General features: G+C 40.4%; 1 protein-coding gene across 8 annotated transcripts in view; it reads left to right on the top strand.

Moving 5' to 3' along the window:
* The window catches only part of diaph2 (diaphanous-related formin 2), a 395,960-nt gene that overhangs the window by 194,136 nt on the left and 178,191 nt on the right, over nt 1–23,633 (top strand). For all 8 annotated transcript variants that reach the window (XM_072664160.1, XM_072664155.1, XM_072664157.1 and 5 more), the window contains 4 exons: nt 1,634–1,732; nt 6,223–6,317; nt 19,443–19,544; nt 22,380–22,619. In XM_072664160.1, coding sequence (XP_072520261.1) covers nt 1,634–1,732; nt 6,223–6,317; nt 19,443–19,544; nt 22,380–22,619 — 536 coding nt within the window. The remainder of the gene's footprint in view (nt 1–1,633; nt 1,733–6,222; nt 6,318–19,442; nt 19,545–22,379; nt 22,620–23,633) is intronic.

Raw genomic sequence — 23,633 nt, 5'->3', positions numbered from 1 at the left:
CTCCTCCCTAGTCTAGAATGGCAGAGCAATACTTTCTCACCCCCTTAAAAACAAGGATCTCCTGAGATCTCCCTTTCCTAGGCTTTTATTTATTTATTTAGTTGGTTTTTATTCCTCTGGTCTGAAGTTTCTTCTTTGAGGTTGTCTTTTTGTGTGTGCACTGCCACTCTAGATGCCTACTGCTCAGTGATGCTCAGAAAGAAGATGGTGAGCACTTCACTCATGGGCATCTTGAGAGAGCGGAAAAATGAAGATGAGCGAAAGGCGCAGTGGTTAAAATATTTGCAGTACTGTAAAGGGCCTTTCAAAATGATGTCCCCAATTACAGTATCACATTTGTTTTGTGCTGTTATCAAACACACAGTAAATAGTGACACAGTTAATATGTTTAGTCTAATAATAAGAAAAAAATAAATCATGAAATACACACTTTGTATATATTTGGTATTGCTCAGTAGTAAATAGCAAGTAAACGTGGTGTTAATTGTTAACTGCGCCAGAGGGCTTGCATGGTTTGAGCATATTGTTTTGTTCTTAATTTATCTAAGGAACCTAAAGAGACTGCAAGAAAGGCTCAGAATCTCATTCTGTGGTTTATAAAATGCTCATTTTTATTTTATATATAATTTTGATAGAAATTGTGTGTGTGTTTGGTTGTATATATAATGGCAGCAGTGCTGATGACAGGGCAGTGATTTGTTAGCATCTTAGGGGATTTTCTTGCTATGCTAACTCCTAAACATATGCATAGTTTCTTGGGAGAGAATTGTTTGTTCAAGATTTCCACCCGCCCACCTAGGGCTTAAATAAATAGCAAAGTTGTGATGATTAGCACCAAGGTACACTCTCGCTCCCACAAGTCTCTCTCTCTCTCTCTCTCTCTCTCTCTCTCTTTCTCTCTCTTAAAATCTGTTTTTCAAGCTTTACAGACTTTTTTTCTCTCGATTTAAGGAAATAATGTGGGCTGCACTGCTAGTGCTTTGATTTGGTTTGTGCTGTTTGACCGATAAGAAGGTTTCAGTGCCAGGTTGGTTCATACATGCCACCACTAGAGGAAAGGTTCTCACAAAGTCAGATTAATGTAAACGGAGACTCTTTCTGGAGTGCTAGTCACACATGTATGGCATTAATGCCTCTGTAGGGCTGTGCCAGGCAGCCGTGCCTGCTACTTCTCCGGATTATGGCACTAACACAATTATCTCCATGGCTTTGAGCTGCTGACAGACCGAGCTGGGTGTTTGTCAACAGCAGACTCTTCTCCCTGATCTACTGAGCTGAGCTGCAGTCACGCCCTACCAGTCTACATTGCACATTGTCTGTCTTTGTCATTCTTTTTTTTCCTCTACTTTCTTTCTCTGTTTTCTTTCTTGCCTTTTCCCTCTGGCTTTCTCTGACCTTTCCTCTCTTTTATTTCTACCTTCACTCTGCACTAGATGTTGATGCTAGCCATCTCAATTATTTTCATGAAATGTTAAAATGATCCTTCTACTTGAATTTGGACTTGGTACCAGTGGTTAAACATTTTACCCCTGAATGGGCTTTTTATTTCCCAGTACTTTACATAAAAGCATGACTCACACTGTAACAAATGCTTAAGACATTCACAATTATGATCTTTTTTTTTTTTTTGTAGTGAAAAAGGACGTGGAGGAAACTGATGACAGAATGACACAATTTAAGAAAAAAGCGAAAGAGCTGCGGATCCTGGATGCAAAAACGGCTCAGAATCTGTGTAAGTTTTTGCTATTCCTGTCTTCTATACATATATTTGACAACCAAGAGCTCTCAACATCCACTGTGCTCCTATTTGAGCCCCTTAAATCTTTTAAAAAGAATTTTCCTTTCAGCAAAACAGGTGTATAGACGTCTTTACTCTGCCCTGTCATGATGTAGCACTGGATGTCTCTTCACACAGGTTGCTTTAAGTAATGGAGGTTCAGCCTTGTGCAGTTGCATTGTTGTCTTTCTGCTAATGTAGCCGTAAAATGACATCTTCACTATTTTTGTTATCTCAAAAGCTGTTTGCACTTTAAAGGCCAATTTTTTTCAGTCCTGGGGAGGATAAGTGCTTTCTTGGCAATAGGCAGAGGTCATTGTTGTTACAAATGGATTCCTCCCCAACCCTCTGATATCATTTGTAAAATAAACACATAACAGGATAAAAGGACATGGCAGGCATGTGTGTTTGCAGTGTCCTAACAGCAGGTGTTGGCCATATGGTGTTCCACCACCAGCACTGTTTCAGACTCTACCTCTGACCCACAATACCGAGCCCAGCTCCTCCTTGTTGAACTACAGAACATATATGTCTATGCTTTAGAAGCCGCTGATCGCGTACTACCTCCTTATTTGCTATTGATCAGGAGCTTAACAGTCCCTGGCGGACCCACTGTTGCTCTGATGTAAACTGAGCTTTTTTCCACCCCCTCTTCCCTTTTCAGAATCTCTAGTCCCTGAGCTGAGATTGTGGTCAGGAATTCATTACATGTTCAAGAGAGAACCATAGGTCTTTTGCCCATGATTAATGAGAGGAGCATGAGAATGCAATTTTATTCCACTCTCCATGTGTTTGCTTTTTCACCTTTGAATACAGCACACCTCAGATATAAAATATAGGAGGATGTGAGTCTTGGTTCCTCCCAAGGTTTCTTCCTCCAGCTCCGAAGGAGTTTTTCCATGCCACTGTCGCCATTGGCTTGCTCACTGGGGGTCTTGGATCCGTCAAATCTTCTTACGTTATTTCTTTTTTTTCTGTCTTTTACCAATTACTAATTATGTAAAGCTGCATTGTGAAAACAACTGTTGTAGAAAGCGCTATACAAATAAATTTTACTTGATTTGACTTGACAAAATTGCAGATAACTGCTCATGAAATATTCAAATCCCTAAAATACCCAGTGGCTTAAATATATGCATATTGACCCCCATAACCACCATCTTCACTGGAAAAACACTTTTTTTGGGAAAGAGTGATGAAGGAACATGTTCTGCACTGATAATCATAAGAATGTTCAACTAATACACAGTCTTTTTAATACGCCAACCAGAAATAGTTATACAAATCTACCCGTTCCATCAGTGGGAAGGGACCAAAATAGGATTTTGGACTTTAACATGAATATGTTTTGAGCAGTTGTGTGACTGCTCAGTTGTGTGATAAACAAAGACAAAGAAGCAGCATACAGAGTGTTGAATTAAAACTCTATTGGGGTGATGGGCCATTCGGCAGCTCTGTGTAGAGTTACATTCTCTGAAACATTCTAATATCCACATACAGTCATATAATTGCTCTCCAGTCATCCCCTGCTGAGTGCTGAAGACTCAAGTGTAGGGGCATCATTTACTACTGTCCTCCTGAGGAAGTGACAAAGTCAGTGTGTTATCAGGGCGTAGCGGAGGGCAACAGGGCCAGCGGCGTCTTTGCCATGTTTGATTAGTGGCGCAACAGATGGAGGCAGTCCTAGCAGGAAATAACACAGTTGCAGTAGTTCTCTTACACTCTCTCTCTTTCTTGTACACTTTCCTTTTTTTCCATCTTCCTTTCTTGACACACTTGACTCTCTCTCTCTCACTCTCACTCACTCACTCACTCACTCACTCACTCACTCACTCACTCACTCACTCACTCACTCACTCACTCACACACACACACACACACACACACACACCTTCTTGGGTGCCAAGCTCTGTCTCTGACACTCCACACATGGCATTACAGTCCTGAGAACGCATATGCCAAAAGACAGTAGGAGTGCTGTTACACATTTGCTTAGCCACAGATATGCTATCTTACATGAAGGATAGACAGAGAGGGGAACCAAAAAAAAAAAAGTAAAGCATGGATGGAACTATTTTGAGAGTCCATGATTTCTAAAAGGTTTGCTCTGGGCTGAAGACAGATGGAAGAGAAGAAGAATTGTTGTCTTTTATTGCCTCTCTTGAAGCTGACGAGTGCACACTTTCAGACATCTATCAGTTACTCAGTTGCATGCTGTGACTACAGTCTGTGGGCTGACTGGAAAATTGCTATAATATGATGTTACACTCTGAATTGGCTGGTGCGGTAAATGCTAATCGAATCATCTTAAAGACCCATGTGTTGCGTTATGCTTTATTGTTCCATTTACAAAGGGTTGTTTCAGTCCTTTAAACTACAACCAGCCAACCAGCCAACTTACTTTGGAACTCACATGGTCACTTGCATATTTGGAAGGTTCACAATTCTTCACAAAAGATAAGGATAGCTTGTGTTTAAGGATAGTGATGTATATTAAATGGCAAAATGCATCATACAACCCTAGTGAGTGTTAATGAAATGTATTTTCCAAATATATCAAAATTGATTGCAGGCTTAAAGCTAAAAAGCTGACCCAAGACAAGCATTACACAAACATACACATGCCCCACCCACAAGCCATACCAACCATTTCTAAAATTTCCTGACAGCACTTTTATGTCCTTGTAAAGCAAGGCTACATATTTGTTCTAATACTCTGGATCCTAGGTTTGGGTGGAGTTCTATGTACAGATGAAACAGTAGCTGAGATGAGACAGGATCCATTGGATCCAGAGGCAGAAATGGCTATGGTTTAAGAGAAGCAGGTGAGCCAGACCTAGAGATGAAATCATTCTCTTCCATTAGAATTAAGCAAACTGGCTGTGTGATGCATTAGCATGTAGAAATATTCATAGGACACAGTAGTTCCTTCTAGAAAGCTCACTGCATTCAAGCAAATAAAATAAATGTTTATATTGTTGATACTGACCCAGCCCTCTAATGTATCCTGTTTGTTGACTAGAAAGTCCAGTTTCTTCATTTTAATTAAATCTCAGAGATGAAATTGCAATTCAGTGGTGATTAACTGTAGGTAATTCTTTTTAGCTTAGATGTACGCTTGACCTGGGTTTGGGAAACTGGTGCATAGTCTGTAAAATATTTAGGCATTTCTATTTATATATGAATTTATTACTTTTTATACTGGAAAAATACTACTCAACATGAGTGGGTAGTATGAGTTAAATTTAAGGAATGCATCTGTCAAAGAGAAGCTTGTTAAAAGGAGGGAAAAGGAGAGAAAAAAAATTGATAACTCACTCACTGTGAATGTGTAAATTATGCTAATGAACCACCAGATGAGGTGAAAGTTTTCTTCGTCCAATTAAAATTTTACAGCAAAGTTGGTGTTTGAGTTCTGCATCTCAAGGTCATTAAACTCACAACATTCTGAAACAAAACCTTTATTTATTTATAGATGTGAAAACCTATCCTATTGATAGTTGCTCGATTAGAATATTCCTGTATCCAGAATGAAGCTGCTATCATTTGTGGTAATGTTTTTTTTTTGTTTGTTTTTTGTTTTTTTAAATTGCTGCCATAGGTGCTTCCCCTGTCTCTGCCAAATGATCCTTGTACAGTAACCCCCATCCCTTACATTTCCTCCTGCATCTTCTGACTTTACACACAGCTCTGTGCTTCTGAAGGACTCGCCATATTGTTATATGACCTCTTAATGAAGTGCTGGAAAAAGAGCTTAGTTTCACAGCAGCTCAGAGAATGAGGCAGAGGGAATAGTTGTTTATTAAATTGCTGTTAATCAGAATTTGGATTGGATTTACCTACAGGCCACAGGGCTGCTGGAAGAATGAGATGCAAGACCTCTCTCCCTCAAACACTCTGTTAGAGGGAAACATTATTATAGTATTTAGGTCCAGGTACCAGTTTAATTGGGAAATAAAGTTTAAAGGCTGCATTTTCACTAAAGAGTAAATGTCATTACTAGTATATATTACCCAATGAAAGACTGAATGGGGTAAAGTGAATGTTGGAAGCTTATTGGCTATGGTTTATGTTGAATGGTCATCCCATGGCACAGATATGTCACTTGAAATGAGTTGATTTGATTTTTAGTGCTCATAGAATTACTCCCAGTTTCACCATTGATATTCTGTAAAGATGTTGTGTAGTGGTAGTTTAGAATGAAACCTGTTTTGGATACTTTCATTGTTAGCAGCAAATTGTTTATCCTACTCCAATCACCCTGAAATGGCCCAAACAACCTCATTGAAAGCTGACAGTGTTTTGCGTTCCAACTGTTGAGTTATAGACTGTGTTTGGTGGTCATTTTATCTGAAGAGCGTTGGATGGAGAATGTGTTTTTGAACACCAGCAGGCTAACAGAAGGGGGAATAAAATGACTCCTCTGTCCTTTTCTATCTCTACAGCAATTTTCCTTGGATCATTCCGGCTGCGTTATGAAGAGATCAGGGACATTGTGCTGGAGGTAGATGAGGGGAGGCTGAGCGAGGCATTAATCCAGGTATGTATGTGTGTGAGTATTTGCATGTACATATCTGTGTGTGTGTGTGTGTATTTTATTTACGTTACATGTATATTATCTGGAGAGCTTCATTTGATAGGCCTTTTAATGCCGGTTTTTGCCCGTCAGTTTGGCTTCATTCACTTAGACCAGCAGAGGCTCCATTCACTCTCTCATAGATACTGTGGGACAGGACTTGGCAAAGTCTAGCGGCACCACCCTCTCTTCTGCTGCCCTTTGTTTTGTGGGCAAGATTGATGAGCCTCCTGGAAGCTCTTAACACTGACTCTCTCTGTGTGTTTTTGTTCATCTTAAACGTGGTAATTGCAAATGGCTTGTGTCTCATGAGGTAAAGACGCCACTTCTATCTATGAAAGGTTTGATCTCATTTGCATCAGACCACCCCCTCCGCCCCCTCTAACCCTCAGCCTCTGGTGGCCCTTTTATGACTGTACGTAAGGTTTTGAGAGCGAGAGGGGGCTGTTCCTCCTCCCAGTTCACAGGCTGGTGTCCGCAGGCAGCTTTTGGTCAGAGCTGTATCGGTAACTGCTTATTATTGGTCACGCCTTTAGCAAGTCATGATGCATCTTTCATACTGCCCCGATGCTTAATCAATACTTGGAGAATTTTCTAGCCTTAATGTTAGTTTTTTCCAATAGTGGGTGGTCATAAACTTTGCATTCCTCTTAGAGCAGAAAAATGTCAGTGTCCCAAAAAGCAAAAGTGATAAAAAAAAAAAGTGATGTATGTAGACGGTTCCTATGATATAGTATTAGATAAATACTGTAAAAGTGTGACAAGTGGCACCTTTGCAAAAGGGCTACACAATATGGACAAACTTATCATATTGCAGTGACAGTGCTACATATCGTGATTAAAGTACACCTTGTAACATATTAAAAGCAAATTGATCTGTTATCACATAGTCTAAGATTAGTCTGCATTATTTATTAGGGTTACATAAACACTTTGATTAATAAAAATATACATTCATTTATCAGAAAAAAAACATTTATCAAAGTACTTGCAGAGCACAGTAAACAAAAAAGATATATTAAAGGATTCATTTACATATTGCAGCCTTCTGTGGTATCAGTATTGTAATTCCATTTCAGTTAAATTGCAGTTCAAATGACCGCTCTCTCTACAACAAACTGGCCTGCCTCAGGTGACTGCCAAACTGGAGCTAAACACACACCATAAGGGAAAGCGGCAGCTTTTCACCTTGTTTTCCAGTAAGATGTAAGCGTGAGGAAGTGAGTAGGAGCCAGGAAAAATGCTAACCCAGCTACAATCTCTTCAGCTAGCTAATGTGCCCCACACCAAGAAGACAGCAACACTATCTGGAAATAATTACAAAAACCTATTACAGCAGTTTTGCATGGGCCCAACCAAAGTCACATACTTACTGTTATTTGGCACCTTGCTTTTTAGGTGAGACCCACATCAGTGACCATTCTTTAAATATTTATTGCAAAATTGCAATGAGAACTTACGCCTCATTACACTGGTATCTCACAAAGAGCAATATGACTGGCTGCCAAATATTGTAGATGAAAATTTTCATTTGGATCTTTTTTATGGAATTAACCCCAATCATCAAATTTTGTGACCAACACCAAGCCCCCCCCCAAAAAAAAACATTGTGAGAAATACTTTTTTGAACAACCTTTGCATGCTGTGTGTTTCATGGGTGGTTGCCTTTCTTTTGTTTTAGAGAGGCTGCTCTGCATCTTCTCGTCGCACATTACACAGCTCATGTACTGCCCCAGAGCCATCTGTCTTTGGAATTCTAATAAGCTTCTGCACCCGCATCATATGGAGGATGGACACAACCTTTCTGGTCTTGTTTCTAACACAATCAAGAGCGAGGCATACACTGCCCTCTAATAGCCTCCATATGAAAATGACCCACTGCACATCTCATCAAAGCTTTCATTATACGAGGACTAATCCCAGCTCAGATAGCTCAATGCAGAGAGCCAGAGGCCCACTACTCTGAGAAAATAGCGACAGTGCTTTGATAGCATGGCCTTAAATTATCCCTGGTCTTTGCTGACTTCATGAAAGAAAATTCACATTCTTTATATGCAACACTATTTGCCAATTTGTTAAATGCCATATTTATGACGTTGGCAGATAAAGCGATTTTAATTACTCTTCAAGCCGGAGATCTAATTAGGATCATGGTAGTCTTTGTAACTGTTTAACTCCTAATTGGTGCACCTGTTTTTATAGCAAACATGGAAAATAATGGTGGGATGCATAAATCCTGATGCTTTATTTGACAACGTGAAATGCACCAGCTGCTTGGTGGGGGAAAGGGTCGTAGCCGTCTCATAAATAGCTTATTAGATTGTATCAGCTCTGCCAAATAAGAGGGAAAAAAATATTGGTCACTTTTAAATGTTGCAGTTATTTGATAATAATGTATAATTGAGCTTCAGAACTTGGCATTTACCAGATGGTATGGCAAGCCATTACTAAATGCTTCAGAATTTTTTCTCAGAATTTCTCATAAATGAAGATGATCTTATCACCATAGTGAGCTTTGATGCTATTAGTCTTCTTTCCACATCTTTCCTCAGCAATCCAATGCTTCTGTTTCTACTTAGTTATGCTATGTTGGGATATCAATATAACAGTTTTGAACCCCCCCTCCCTGTTCCATTCATCTCTCTCCCTCCTTCCTTGACTTTTTCAGTCATGCATATACACACACTCTTACCACTACCACAAGACACACTGGCTGATTCTGCCCTTGGGGTTTGTTTTGCTCAGTGTAAGAAGTGAAGTTTTTAATCTTTTATGTGCGCCTGTGTATTTAATATTACTCCATTCCCCTTCAAAAGGAAATAGGAATGACTACATGACTTTGCAGTTATTAATTTGTAATTAGTGTGCCCTTCGCGGGATGTTGAAAGGAAATGTCACAGAAGAAAGGGATAGATCAAGGATCTTTTGCATTACTCCATACCTTACGCAAAGCATGGACACGTTCTGCAGTTTACATAATACATCTTTGGAATGAGTGAAGTTCGTATAGGGTTTTGTGAATTCACCAGGTCATTTCCGCACAAGAAATGGGAGTTTGTAAAACTCAGCAGTGAGTTAACTAAGTTTATTCAGGGGGATACAGTTCAGGTTAGTAGACGTGCACTGATCCCAGTGGCCCTGGTCACATTACCTGAACGTGACTCTGCCAGTTCTGTCTGCCCTTTAAGCTTTAGCCGCTGCATATCAAGCAAGGTCTGGTCTATTTACTCTTGTACTGCCTATAACTTTTCCATTTCCTTGCCTGTCCTCTCTATTCTAATCCACTCTTCTCCTCATCTTTTCACTGTAATAAGTAATTCTGATTCCCTTTATTTAAGCCTTCATTTGTAGCACTTTTTCCCTGTACAATTTATGTACGTACACAAACAAGATGAATAATTGCATAAATTATTTTTTGTGAGGTCATGTGGCGTTTTAGTCTGACATACTGAATTTGTATCTAAGTAAACCACAGGAATAATTGCACTTTTTAAAGGTAGTTATATCATGTCACACTCTAGTGTCAGATGTTATCGTGGTGTTTTTCGTATGCTATACTCAGATTTTGTTTTAGAAAGGAATGTTGAAATGTGTGATATGACATTTTCAGTGGCAAAAAAAACATGTACTAAAATGAATGTCCTTTACAGGACAGCTGTGCTGGAGGCTATTATTAGTCACAATTACAAAGCACAAGCAGCCTTTTATATCCCCTGCCATGTTTGATTCACACAGCGTACTATGAATAAACTATAGGAAACCATTTTTTTGCAGAAGATGCATTGTGTAACACCTCTCTGACAGAAAGTGGAGACAGTCTTTTAGTGAGCTTAACCTCCATCATCATCCAGCATCCAGCATCATTCCGAGCCCCAGACATTACAGTGTTTGTTTCAGATGTCTCTCTCTGGAGTCTCGATGCCATCTGTGGCAGCGTCACTTTATTGACTGGACCACCGACTGTTGGCTCAAGATCACCTAATGGCAGTGTAATTGTGTGCATTCATGTGTGTCTCACAGCCACTTTGTTCTTGTGTTGAACTTTCCACCAGACGGAGTGTTTGAGTGAAACCCTATGACACATTATTATACCTTGAATGTAAGCTCCTCGCTGTTATGAATAATGCTGTTCATACTTTAGGATTGACCCCCCCCCCCACACTGTTTTACCTTAAAATAGGAAATATATTAATATGATATGCACCCCAGTGCAGTGTGAGGAAAAGAAGAACTATGTACTGGCAAATTTCTCCTTTTATCACTTAATGTATTGTAGTGATGTATTTCTTTCTCCACTGCCTACATGAGAGGAGTTCCTTATGAATTCCCATTCTGAGACTACTGTAAGCATAACTGATGTTCTTTTGTTGTTTCTTGAGTACCTAAGCATTTGCTAAGTGTGAACATGTTCAGTTTTAAGCTGGGGTTTAGTGGAGTTTTGTGCAACTTTATTGCACTGTTACTAATTGCCGAGTAACAATCTCTGCTATTGTTGTAAGTAGTGCAGCATCGAAGAACTCCTTAAAACTGTGCTAGATAAGATAAGATAATCCTTCATTAGTCCCACAGTGGGGAAATTCTTAGTGTCACAGCAGCAAAGGAATAACAAGACACTCAGATGCAAAAATGTAGATAAATTACCACTATATACACAATATAAATAATAGAAGTAAAAAAAAAAAAACAATAACAATATTATTTACAGATTACCGTTTCAGAATATAACACATGTACCTACGACTAACTGCTTCCAGTCTATTAAAGACAGCTTCGTATTTTTAGGACATTATCAAATCTAAAAGTGACAGTACTACACATCTCTTAGTTACACATCCTCTGACCCACCACACTGTGCGCCCGTCAGCTCTTCCCTGTGCTCCTTCACGGCATCTGCCTTCTCCCTTCGCTCTTGATTGGCTGGGCCTGTGAGGGCTTTTGTTTTTACCCTTGCTTGTTATTATTGTTTATCTTGTTTGTCAATCACCTGGCTTGCCTGCCATCTCCAGCACTGGCCCTCATACATATTCATGCGGCCTCATTACCTGGCTTGCTGGTTGGCTGTAGGGCCTGGCGGCAGCACCAGCCTTTGTTTATGGGACTAACAACAGGTGACTGGAGCAGCCTGCCTTATTGTTGTCCATCATTTGCATGGTGTAAAGTGCCCGTGTGGGACAAGGCGATAAGTATGGAAGTGGGTAGGGCCTCCAGATTACTACTTAAGCAAAGGAGACTGCTTGTCCCCTTGAGCTTAATAGAGGCTTGATTCTGGCACTGTGCTCATAGCTACTTTTGCATCATATGTTAATTCGACAGGCCAGTGTGAACCATCCTTGGTAAAAAGCAAAATATGAGGTGTGTTAACAAAAAACAACACAGAGCTGGGCATTGCATAGTTTAAATTTAAAATTTAGCTCTGCAAATAATTAGACACACGATCAGGGTACAATACATACAAACACACACTTGTGAATTAAAAAAAGAACCTGCAATTTGCAGGTAGTAAAGAGCTATGAGCTGCAAAAGATGCCCACTATGGGTTTGGCTTTCACCTAGGCTGCCATTCAGCTTGTACCCTTTATGGAGGATATCCAGAGAATATGTCTCAGCCTTGCTGTTCTTCGGCTGAATGAATTTAGTCATTACTCTCCTCCTTTCTCCTCTTCCTTTAGCAGATAGACAGGTAGCACTAGCTCAGACAGATCCATGACATGATGATGATGCCACTCAAATTAAATGATTAATTCCAACTTCACGTAGAACTGCCCTCCCGCTTCGCTCTCATCTTGCCTCACCCCCTGTCTCATCTTCACATTTCTGTGTGTAGGTCTTGCAGCATTTTCTATATTTTCATCTCTCTTCTGGTTAACATCCTCTAATCCCTCCCTACAAACCTGAGAGAAAATTTCACAGACCACACAGGTGCCTTCACTCTCTACCTTATAAAAAGAATGTCTTCAGAAAGACAAAATTAATGTCACGGCAGGTCTGTCAGCTTTACTAGGTCTATCCTGTACAGCACCAAATATAATCCTTTTTTTTGCTTTTTTTCCTCATTTAATTTAATGCGATTTTGAAATCTGTCATCCCTGGTTTGTCGCCTGTCAGTCGCTGGTTGTGGCAAGTGACTCTCTGAGGTGTTGGTTCTGATTCTATGGAGTTTTTTTGGGGGGGGATTTGTCACATTGCTCCCTAGATTAGTCTAATGCCAACAGTACAGCCCACTAAGGTGTCACCTGTTGTGGCCATCAAGACAAATTTGCCTCCTATATGGAAGTTGATGTTTTGCTGTAAAAGTCTTTAAACCTCACAAATGAACCACGTGTGTGTTCAACTTTCCCAACTTCACTTGTGTGTGCTTCAGGGTTTTAGTAGTGTATGTTGCATAAATGAACGGACATAATTAACCTGATGCTTGGATGTTGTTTTGCTGCATAAAACAAGATGCAGCTACTTCGAAAGTGTTACTTTTCATCTAATGTGATAGACACTGTTTGCATTGGTGAGGTTGTGTTAGTCAGCACAACATTTCATGAATATACAATTTAAAGAGCATCTGCAGTAAGTTTCTCTGAAATAGACTGACTCATCTAGTCCTCATCATGTGTAGATTTTTTTTTTGTGTGTGACTAACCGAATGCATCAAATGGACTCCATGGACCTCTATTAGTGTTCACATTCCGATTTAAACCATAAGTCTCTAATTGCAAACATTTATCTAGCTTGGATTCATGTGCTGGGTTGGGTAAGTTTCCGGGTTTTCTCTGGTATCGATTTAAACTGAGGTCTCTCAGATGGTTTACCGAAAGCCGTACTGGAGGCCTGCTGAGAAGTCACGGCTGGAAGATGACAGTCTAACGTTTCACATCAGCATTAGGCAGAGACAGTGACTGAGCAGCATGCAGCGCAGAGTTCCAAAATCGAGGACAAAATCAATTAAAAATGGGGAGAAAAATTGGCAATCACATCTGTCAGACCTTTACAAAACAGATGTGGCTACTCCTTCCAGACTAAAAGGCCAGTGTTTAGTGTTGGGAAGCAGTGGGGTAGACGGAGGAGGAAAGAGAGTTACAGCCCTCCTGTGTCCACTCACTCATCTCTCCTGTTGTCTGAATTCTTTGAGTTTAATAAAGAGTTTATTGCAGGGAGAACATTTTTATTGATTGTGCTGTCCCTGTGACTGTAATTTGAGATGTGTTGATCTTCCCTCTTTTCTGACTTTACTGTAAGGATGATTCACTGCTGTATGGAGATGGAAAGGTTGTTGGGCTTGTTATTTTCAGCATGAGTCTTGTTGACTGTATGGGAGCACCTGGTTATATTGGTACTAAGATAGAAAGCTAAATTACACACTGAAATAAACAAAATACACATTAGCCTATTATATAATTAAATGTAAAGACAACAAACAAAGGCAAACATTAAAATACAAAAAGAGTCAATACAAACTGGCGATAGAAATAGGAAGGAATAGGATCTGCACTCGCTCAAGAGAGACACTGATAATTACTTCCATCTTTCATTTTCCAAGTACGAATACATTAGAGGCAATTGATTTAGCAGAACAATTTATTCAGAACTGCCATTAACCCAAGAAAAAGCATAACACATTTCATCAATATTTCTAATTCCAGATATTAAGATGCACTTCTTAATTATTCATATTTACCTGTTGTTTAAATGTTAAATATAGATATTACCATATTTATTCCTCTAATTTTATAGCTTTGTTCTGATTTTGTCCTTATTTTGTCCTTATTCTATTGTTTGTACTTATTTTAATAATAAATGTTATGCCAATAAAGCACATTTGATTTATTTTTATTATTTTAGTACATTTATGACAGTATTTTTAGGTTTGCCATTTTAGAACCGTCTTTTCAAATCTTTAAAGACAAGATGTACCTGTTGCTGCAGGTAAAAGTGACCTTAAAATTTCCCTTCAAGTAGATTTGTTCTTCGTATGGCAGTGTGAACAACAAATACACAAACTGAATATGGAGTTTAAGTCTGATTTGGGCCACTTTCATTGATGATGCTGAAATCCAACACGTGTCCGATACACAGCAATGCAATCACTGTCTAAACAGCTAGATCAGAATCCATGCAGCATTAGTCTAACATCAGTCTTTATCATAATTCTGTTTACGTGAGAATTGACCTATTGTGACAGTCATCTAAATGCCCCTTACTATGGATACACTACATGTCTTCTACTACTGTTCAGGAGGATGAATAAGAGTTTACCTGTGCTAAATCTAAATCAAGTGTATATCATATGTGCATATATAACCTTTGTCTGCAATGTAAACATTAAAGGACTTGCACGTATTTGTCAGTGTACACTGTACAGCGAAATGTGTCCTCCGCATTTAACCCATCTGTGGTAGTGATAACACACACACACACTAGTGAACTAGGGGCACACACACCCAGAGCGGTCGGCAGCCAACTTCAGCGCCTGTGGAGCAGAGAGGGTAAAGGGCTTGGCTCAAGGGCCCAACAGTGGCAACTTGCCGAGCCCGGGAATTGAACCCACAACCCTGTTATCGATAGCCCGGTGCTCTAACCGCTGAGCCACCACTGCCCACCTTTGTGAGGTTCATCACCCTCGTTTTTATGTTGAGCAGATAATGCCAGTTTGCAATCCAGGATTTGCTTGGAGTATATGAAACCCCTAAATGAACAATTACAAATATGCTGTCACAATTGTGCAACATTTACAGATCTGCCTTTACCATATATTTCCCTCTGCTAGAATCCAGGGTGTGCTCCTCCTCCTCCTTCTTCATCATTTTCTCCCCTTTTGCTTTTTTGAGATGTTTTAGTTTTTTTTGGGGTTTTTTTTGTGCTCAGGTTGTTGATTGACAGGCAATCAAGCCAAGAGTAAGAGTAACAAGTGACAGTGTGCATGTGTCTTTCCCTGCTGCGAGAACCCAAATGGCTGAGTGATTATCCTGGCAGGGCCGTCGACTCAGGGGCTGCTCCGCTCTGTGCTGCACTCCCCCAGATGCAGATTGTGTCTGGAGGCCTGGAGAGAGCAGACTGACTCATCCTGGTGCAGGATGCACAGCTCACGAAACCCACCCATATGCCTCTGCCTTTGTGTCATTTACTCAGTACGTGGGGTTCTGATAATTAAGAAAGCTGCAGACAAATGCAATAACAATCAACAGTAGCGCTTCTCCCTCCCTGCTCTATCTGCCATCATCTCTTCGACCCTCTCTCCCCGCCCTCCCATCCATGTCTTCTGCAGCGATTCACCATGTGCTGCTGAAAAAAGGGCCAGAAGAGGCGACAACAAACCCTAATTGCTTGTCTCTTCTCTGCAAGTGGTGGCAGAGAAAAACAACTCCAATAATCGGATTCAGGGGAGCATTAGAAATGATGATTTCTGTGGCTGAATGGTTTGCTGCTGCGTGGTTGTGTTTCATTCAAAATCAATGATACATTGTGTAGGGATGCTTTGTTCCTCTGCCAAACTGCCAAGCTAATGTTTCTCCGACTCAAATGAGAAAAAGACCACTTTGCCACCGTAATCCCACCCGCACTTCCCAACGTAGCAGATCTTTGCTGTTCGATTGCAGACCCTTTTGCCATAGTGCCTCAAAGCCCTCTCAATACAGTTATTCAACATCTGAGACAATAGACACAGCCTTCCGTTTCACCCAACCTTCTTTCAACAGGTTCCCACCCACCAGAAAAAAATCTTCCCATGGAATTACAGTGTTTTGCCATTTTTCAAGTTAAATCAGCATGTGATTTCTGTTTTCCTACTGGTTGTCAATGCCGTAATTGTTGTAGACAATCCTGTTTTCTGAAGAACGTTTTTGTATCCTATCAAAAGAACAAAGTAAAGGGTTTAATCAAAAGTAAACTTTTTTCTTTTTACTTGAGATTTTCTCTTCACACATCTGTCAACGTGTTTACTATACATGAGACTACTGAGCTCACTGGAGCAAGAAATTATTTATTAAACAGATACTATTATTATTTAGTAACAGAGTTTTTGGTACTGTTTCCTCTTGGCCTGTGTGTATATATAATCACCAAATGAAATATGCATTTGTGTTTGTTGGTGTGTAAACATACAGCAATTAACCAACATGAAGTTAATAACATCGTGTTACATTGGCACCTGTCCAGGGGCAGAGTAAAAGCCTTAGTCAGCAAGTCAGAACATCTTCAAGACGTCAGGTCTTGTGGGGTGTTCCTGGTTCCTGGAAGTGGTAACCAACCAAAAGTGTTCCAAGGAAGGACAACCGGTGAACCAGTGACAGGGTAATGGGTGCCCAAGGGGAGTGAGAGTTAGCCTATCTGATCTGAGCATACAGAACAGCTACTGCAGCTCAAATTGAAAAGGTTAATGCTGGCTATGTCTTGCGGAGGCCATGCCTTGATGGAAGCTATTTTGGCGCACACCTACCTCGCAATTGACACTACAGATTTTGTTCCTTTATTGGGGTCTTTTATGTTCCCTTAGATGATTCAGCCAGTAGAAGTAATGTACTTTACACTTTACCAGACATTTGGCAATCCCAGCTGGGACATGCTATGAATTAAAATGTGAGCTTTCTTGGCTTACTAATGACTGTGTTCAGACCAGCTATATATGCAGTGGCACTTCCAGCATCTCCTCAGTCAACAGTGCCCTTGCAGAAGTCACCAAGCCACTCTTAGCTGCGTTCCTTTTAGGATACTTGCTCATGCCGGCCAAATTAGGTTAGTTAATGAGGGAGGAAGCTTCTAGAAGCCCAAGAAAAGGTTGCCTTTGCTCCGGTAAAAAAAAAAACCCTCCATTCTCCTTCATTCATTCATTTACTCTACTGACCTTTGCGTGTACAATTAACATTTAAGGAAAAGGAGGGTTCTCTCACTTTACTTCATCATCCTCAGAGTATTTTAACACAATTAAAATTACACAATTATAACAACCTCTCAATGAAATAAATCCCACACAAGACAGGACACATCCGCTGTTAGTGCAGTGTGAAGAGCTCAGTGTACTTTATGGTGAAGAGCTTGCCATGGTTTCTCTCCATGAACACATTAAAACTATGACTAAAAGAACACGCAGTTTGTGGCAGGCATAAATATTTTTCTTTGAGTTCAGCTGTGAGAGTTTTTTAAAGACAAATCAGTCTGTAGCCTGTTGAGGAAATGCTGTTTTATTAACTGTCTCTTCATTCATTGTACTCAATCTACTCAGGGGCTGCAATGTCTCATGTTGCTTGTTGTATATACTGTGTGCAGAATTATTAGGCAAATGAGTATTTTGATCACATCATCCTTTTTATACATGTTGTCCTACTCCAAGCTCTATAGGCTTGAAAGCCAACTACCAATCAAGTAAATCAGGTAATGTGCATCTCTGTAATGAGAAGGGGTGTGGTCTAATGACATCAACACCCTATATAAGGTGTGCTTAATTATTAGGCGACTTCCTTTCCTTTGGCAAAATGGGTCAGAAGAGAGATTTGACCGACTCTGAAAAGTCAAAAATTGTGAGATGTCTTGCAGAGGGATGCAGCAGTCTTGAAATTGCCAAACTTTTGAAGCGTGATCACCGAACAATCAAGCGTTTCATGGCAAGCTGCCAAGATGCCATTTGCCACCAGTTTTGCCATATTTCAGAGCTGCAATGTTACTGGAGTATCAAAAAGCACAAGGTGTGCGATACTCAGGGACATGGCCAAGGTAAGGAAGGCTGAAAAACGACCACCTTTGAACAATAAACATAAGATAAAACGTCAAGACTGGGCCAAGAAATATCTTAGGACTGATTTTTCTAAGGTTTTATAGACTGATGAAATGCGAGTGACTCTTGATGGGCCAGATGGATGGACCCGAGGCTGGATCAGTAAAGGGCAGAGAGCTCCACTCCGACTCAGCAAGGTGGAGGTGGGGTACTGGTATGGGTTGGTATCATCAAAGATGAACTTGTGGGATCTTTTCGGGTTGAGGATGGAGTGAAGCTCAACTCCCAGACCTACTGCCAGTTTCTGGAAGACACCTTCTTCAAGCAGTGGTACAGAAAGAAGTCGGTATCGTTCAAGAAAAACATGATTTTCATGCAGGACAATGCTCCATCACATGCATCCAAATACTCCACAGCGTGGCTGGCCAGTAAGGGTCTAAAAGAAGAAAAAATGATGACATGGCCCCCTTGTTCACCTGATCTGAACCCCATAGAGAACATGTGGCCCCTAATGAAATGTGAGATCTACAGGGAGGGAAAACAGTACACCTCTCTGAACAGTGTCTGGGAGGCTGTGGTGTCTGCTGCACGCAATGTTGATTGTAAAAAGATCAAGCAACTGACAGAATCTATGGCTGGAAGGCTTTTGAGTGTCATTGTTTACTTTAGAAAGGTGGCTGTGTTGGCCACTGATTTGTTTTTGTTTTTGTTTTTTAATGTCAGAAATGTTTATTTCTAAATTTTGTGGTGTTATATTGGTTTACCTGGTGAAAATAAACAAGTGAGATGGGTATATATTTGTTTTTTATTAAGTTGCCTAATAATTCTGCACAGTAATAGTTACCTGCACAAACAGATATCCTCCTAAGATAACCAAATATAAAAAAAAAACCACTCCAAACAACTTCCAAAAATATCAAGCGTTGATATTTATGAGTCTTTTGGGTTGATTGAGAACATAGTTGTTGTTCAATAATAAAAAGAATCCTCTCAAATACAACTTGCCTAATAATTCTGCACACACTGTAAATACATTCTCAGTAGATCAGTTAAACTAATGTGATGGAACTTCATGTTGTTCTAGTGTACTATTTTTGTCTGAACCTTATTAAATTGATTTCCATTAAAAGTCAAAAAGAATGCTACGATCTACTACAAAATGTCCTGAACAACATTGTATATAAACAGTGAGATTCCAGTAATCTGTTCTAGTACACCTTTTCACTTTTACATACAGGCAACCATCCCTGTATGGGGGGCTGAGATGGGTCCCACAGACCCCTCTCTGGTATGTGCTTTGTGGTGAAAACAGTACGTCTCTACAGTATGATTTTGCATCTGACCCTCACTGATGGGAGCTTTCTGTGTGTGTATGTTCATGTGTGCTTTTGCAGAACCTGATCAAGAATCTGCCTGAACAAAAGGAGCTGAGTGCTCTGGCTGAGCTGAAGAGCGAGTATGAAGAGCTGTGCGAGTCTGAGCAGTTTGCCATTGTGGTGAGTTCTGATTGATACCCCAGCAGAAGTGCTCAGGTCCCATGAGACAGGCAGCTGTCACTGACATGCAGTGAGAAGAGGCATTTCAATTGCTTATTGATTATGTCCTTCTGTTTTCCTAAGGCATTTTCTCCTCCTGGCCCTTGCCTTTTTTCTCTCCTATGATTTAACTCTCTGCCTGTTATTACCCTATTTTTCGATCTCATTCCAGTGCACATCCCCTCACACACCTCTTTTCCTCGCCCTCTTTCTCTCCTTTTCTATCTTGTTTTCTCTTGCTCTCTCTTACTCTCTCTGTCTGTGAGCCCTCTTCCCTTCCATTCCTGTTGTTGTTCACATGAGTAGCTCTCCACGTCCGTGTGAAGGATTTGGAGCTGAGACGCGGATGGGGAAAGGACCGGGAAATTAAGAATAGAGCTGTTAAGAGAGATCGAGCGAGCGAGAGTGAGTGAGTGAGTGAAAGTGAGGGAGTGCACAGGAGAGAGAAGAGTGCCTTCAGGCTCTGTGCAGGATCAGTGCTATTCAATATATAAAGAGACGCAGTAATGTATAATTAAAAGGCCAAGAATATAAAGGGCATTTTTTATGACAAGTCAAATCTGGTAGCCTGGTTGTGACTGACAGAAGCTGTGATTTTGATGAATAATAAAGAGCAAGGCAGGGCTTGATTTTAATACAGAGTATGATTAAGTCTCCAAGTTTTTAAAGTGGCAGAGTCACTTTAGGCGGCACTTGCGTGCTCCATTGTTACTTCTGCTCACTGTATTTATTGGTACAGTGCAAAGCAACCTGCATATTTTTTTGGCCTTAGAATATTTATATCCATGTTATTCTGCTGCATGCCCTTTACTTTCTACTTTTACGCTAAACACACGCTGTTGGTGTGGTCTACGCTGTCCATGTGATGTGCTCTAAATTTCAAGATAACTTAAGCTTCAGTTGTGCCTTACACCATTCACTACCTGTGTCTTCTGAGGCCATAATGAAGCAAAGCGAGCAATATAAGAAGCTGAGGAGGCACCTCATCAACACCACCTCACAAAGCTCCTTGGGGAAATAAGTCACTTTCAGCTTTCTTCCCGGTAGAGCTGTCACCAGCTCGCACCGACTCCTTTATTGTGATTTCCTTTTTTTTTTTTTAATATACGGGGAAAAAATCAAATCAAGAGCGGTAGGGTGAGGATGAGGAGTTTTGTGTGTGTGTGTGTGTGTGTGTGTGTGTGTGTGAGTGAGCGAGAGGAGGAGGAGCAGATGACTTTGGGTTTTGATAGACAGCTTGCACATAAAGATGAATAAATGTGGGAAGTAATGAAACATCCCGGCTGCGTCTCGGAGCTGCCTGCAAGCGTTAGATTATGCGAAGATCTGGAGCGCAAGTGTCTTAGGTCGACCTGTTCTGCATGCGGCTGTTGCAGCATTCAACTCATTGCTGTTGTATTTTTCTTTAGTTGTTTCTTTTCCTCTTTCTCCTCCTCCTCCTCCTCCTCTTCTTCATTTTCTTCCTCCTCCTCCTCCTCTCTCCTCCTCCTCTTCTTCATTTTCTTCCTCCTCCTCCTCCTCTCTCCTTCTCCTCTTCTTCCTTTTCTTCTTCCTCATTTTGCTCTTCCACCTTCTCCTCCTCTTCTTCTTCTTAGCTTCTTCTTTTTGCTCCTCCTTCCTCTTCTTCGTCCTCCTCCTCTTCTCTTTCTTCATTCTGTTCTTTTTTCTTCCTCCTCATTCCTCCTCTGTTTCTTCTATTTGCTCCTCCTTCCTCTGCTTCTTCTTTTTCCTCCTTCTCCTCTTCCTCCTCTTCTTCCCCCACTTCTTCTTCCTCCTCGACTTCTTACTCTTTGTCTTCTTCCTTCTTTTTCCTCCTCCTCTTCTTCCTCCTTCTCTGTCCTCTTTTTTCTTTTTCTTCCTTCTCCCCCTCTTCCTCTTCTTTTTCACTTCTTCTACCTCCTTCTTCTTTTTCTTCTTGCTCCTCCTTCCTCTTTATTCTGTTTTTCTTTTTCTTCTTCCTTCTTCTTCCTCCTCGTTTTCTTTTTGCTCCTCTTTCCTCTGCTTCTTTTTCCTCCTTGTGCTCCTTTTCTTCCTCCTCCTCCTCTTCTCCTCTTCTTCTTACTCCTCCTCTTTGTACGTCTACTCTCTCCTTTTCTTTTTTCTTCTTATTCCTTCTCCTCCTCTTCTTTTTCTTCCTCTTCGTCTACCTCCTTCTCATCATCTTCTTCTACCTCTTTTTCCTCCTCCTTATCTCTTTCTCTCCTCCTCTTCTTTTTCTCTCTTCGTCTACGTTCCTCTCCTGATCTTCTTTTTTTTCCTTCTGTTCTTCTATTTTTTCTTACTTCTTCCTTTGCTTTTTTTGCTCCTGCTTCCTCCTCCTTCTTCTTTTCTCATTCATATTGTGACACACCCCCCCCCCCCCCCACCCCCCCGGCCCACACACACACCCTTTCTGTTTACTCAAACGACATTTCATTTTTCTCGCCTCACAGACCTGGAATAAAAAATATTGATTGGTCTTATATTACTTTCACACAAATCCATCTCATATCCAGTGGTGTCTGCTGTCTGATGGTGCTTAATCGCACAGATAACTGTAATTGCAGGTGAAGTGCCCAATTAGTTGGAACTTTTTTTTGTTGTTGTTGCCTCCCATCTTGTTGCCAGAGGTATATTAAATTTGATCATACAGGTTCAATTGGTGTGTTTACTTTTTTAATTGTAGACCATGCTAAAGTTGTCTTTATCCGTCATTTAAATTGATGAACATGTACTGAGAAACTGTGTGGACACATGTGTTAGGAAAGGGTGTGTGATATGTAGTAGCCTTGAACTGACATTTTTTGCCTTTTGTAGATGAGCTCCGTGAAGCTGTTGCGCCCTCGTCTAAATGGAATCCTATTTAAGATGACGTTTGAGGAACAGGTGAACAACATCCGACCGGACATCATGAATGTCACTTTCGCGTGCGAAGAGGTCAAGAAGAGTGAGGGTTTCAGTAAGCTCCTGGAGATGATACTGCTGGTGGGGAACTACATGAACTCCGGCTCCAGAAATGCTCAGACCTTTGGCTTCAACATCAGCTTCCTCTGCAAGGTACCGTACTACAAGCTAGCTCTTGCACGCTCCACACTCATGAGCCCAAAGCTGAATTTACATTTAAGGCATTTAGCAGACGCCCTTATCCAGAGCGACTTACAAAAGTGCTTTGCTATTTACCCAAGAAAAACCTCAGATAGTTTAAATAGACTAATAATTTAAAGATACCTCTAAGTTTAGACATTACTAAACACAAGTCAATAAAGAGAGTCAATATTCGCCCCAATAAAATGTTTAATTAAAATTAAAATTAATTAAAATGAATTAAAATGTTTGCAGCTGCAAAGAGGCATTCTGAAGACTTGTCCTAAAAAAAGACTTTTTTTCAAACAGTCTGAAAGTGATGTTTAGTCTGGTGATGATCTGGTCTTTTGAAACAGTGTGTGGTGATCATATGTTGGAGTATTACTTTATATCTCTTCCTAATGGTGTGAGAGCATTACCTCTGAAACAGCAGTGGCATGTCACTAGCAATATTATCATTCGCTCTCCAAATATATACTAGATATAACCAAAGTTCCTTTTGATATAAAAGCATTTATGCATTTTTAGCATGATTTGTTCTAATTGTCCAAAAACAAGAAGGCAGTAGAAGTGCACCAACTTGGAATTTCTTGTATGATAATGATGGCTGATAACTAACACCTACTTGTGTATGATTGCAGCAACTGATAACATATGCTAGTTTGTTCAGATCATAAAGGATCGGTTATATGAAATGTGAACATGAAATATGAAATGTTTGACAGTAAATCATACTTGAAAGTCACTGTCAACATACCATACAAAGTGGATGGTAGTGTTCCCGTCTGAATGGGGAATCAAACTTTTGATCTTTATGTGCAGTTCTGGTACCTTTGCATTTGTGGCATGCATGGTTGAGCGGTTTATTCCCCCTTTTTCTTTTTTCTAAAATAAAGTGCCAGTTTTGTCATGTCTGTGGAAGATGGACACTTGGATGTATCTTTTATAGGGCGATTTGCATGATTCCATTTGGTGCTGCTGCAAACG

The sequence above is a fragment of the Salminus brasiliensis genome, chromosome 19, assembly GCF_030463535.1.
Source record: "Salminus brasiliensis chromosome 19, fSalBra1.hap2, whole genome shotgun sequence".
Lineage (NCBI taxonomy): Eukaryota > Metazoa > Chordata > Actinopteri > Characiformes > Bryconidae > Salminus > Salminus brasiliensis.
The sequence above is the reverse complement of the archived record's forward strand: the minus strand, read 5'-3'. Positions and strand labels throughout refer to the sequence as shown.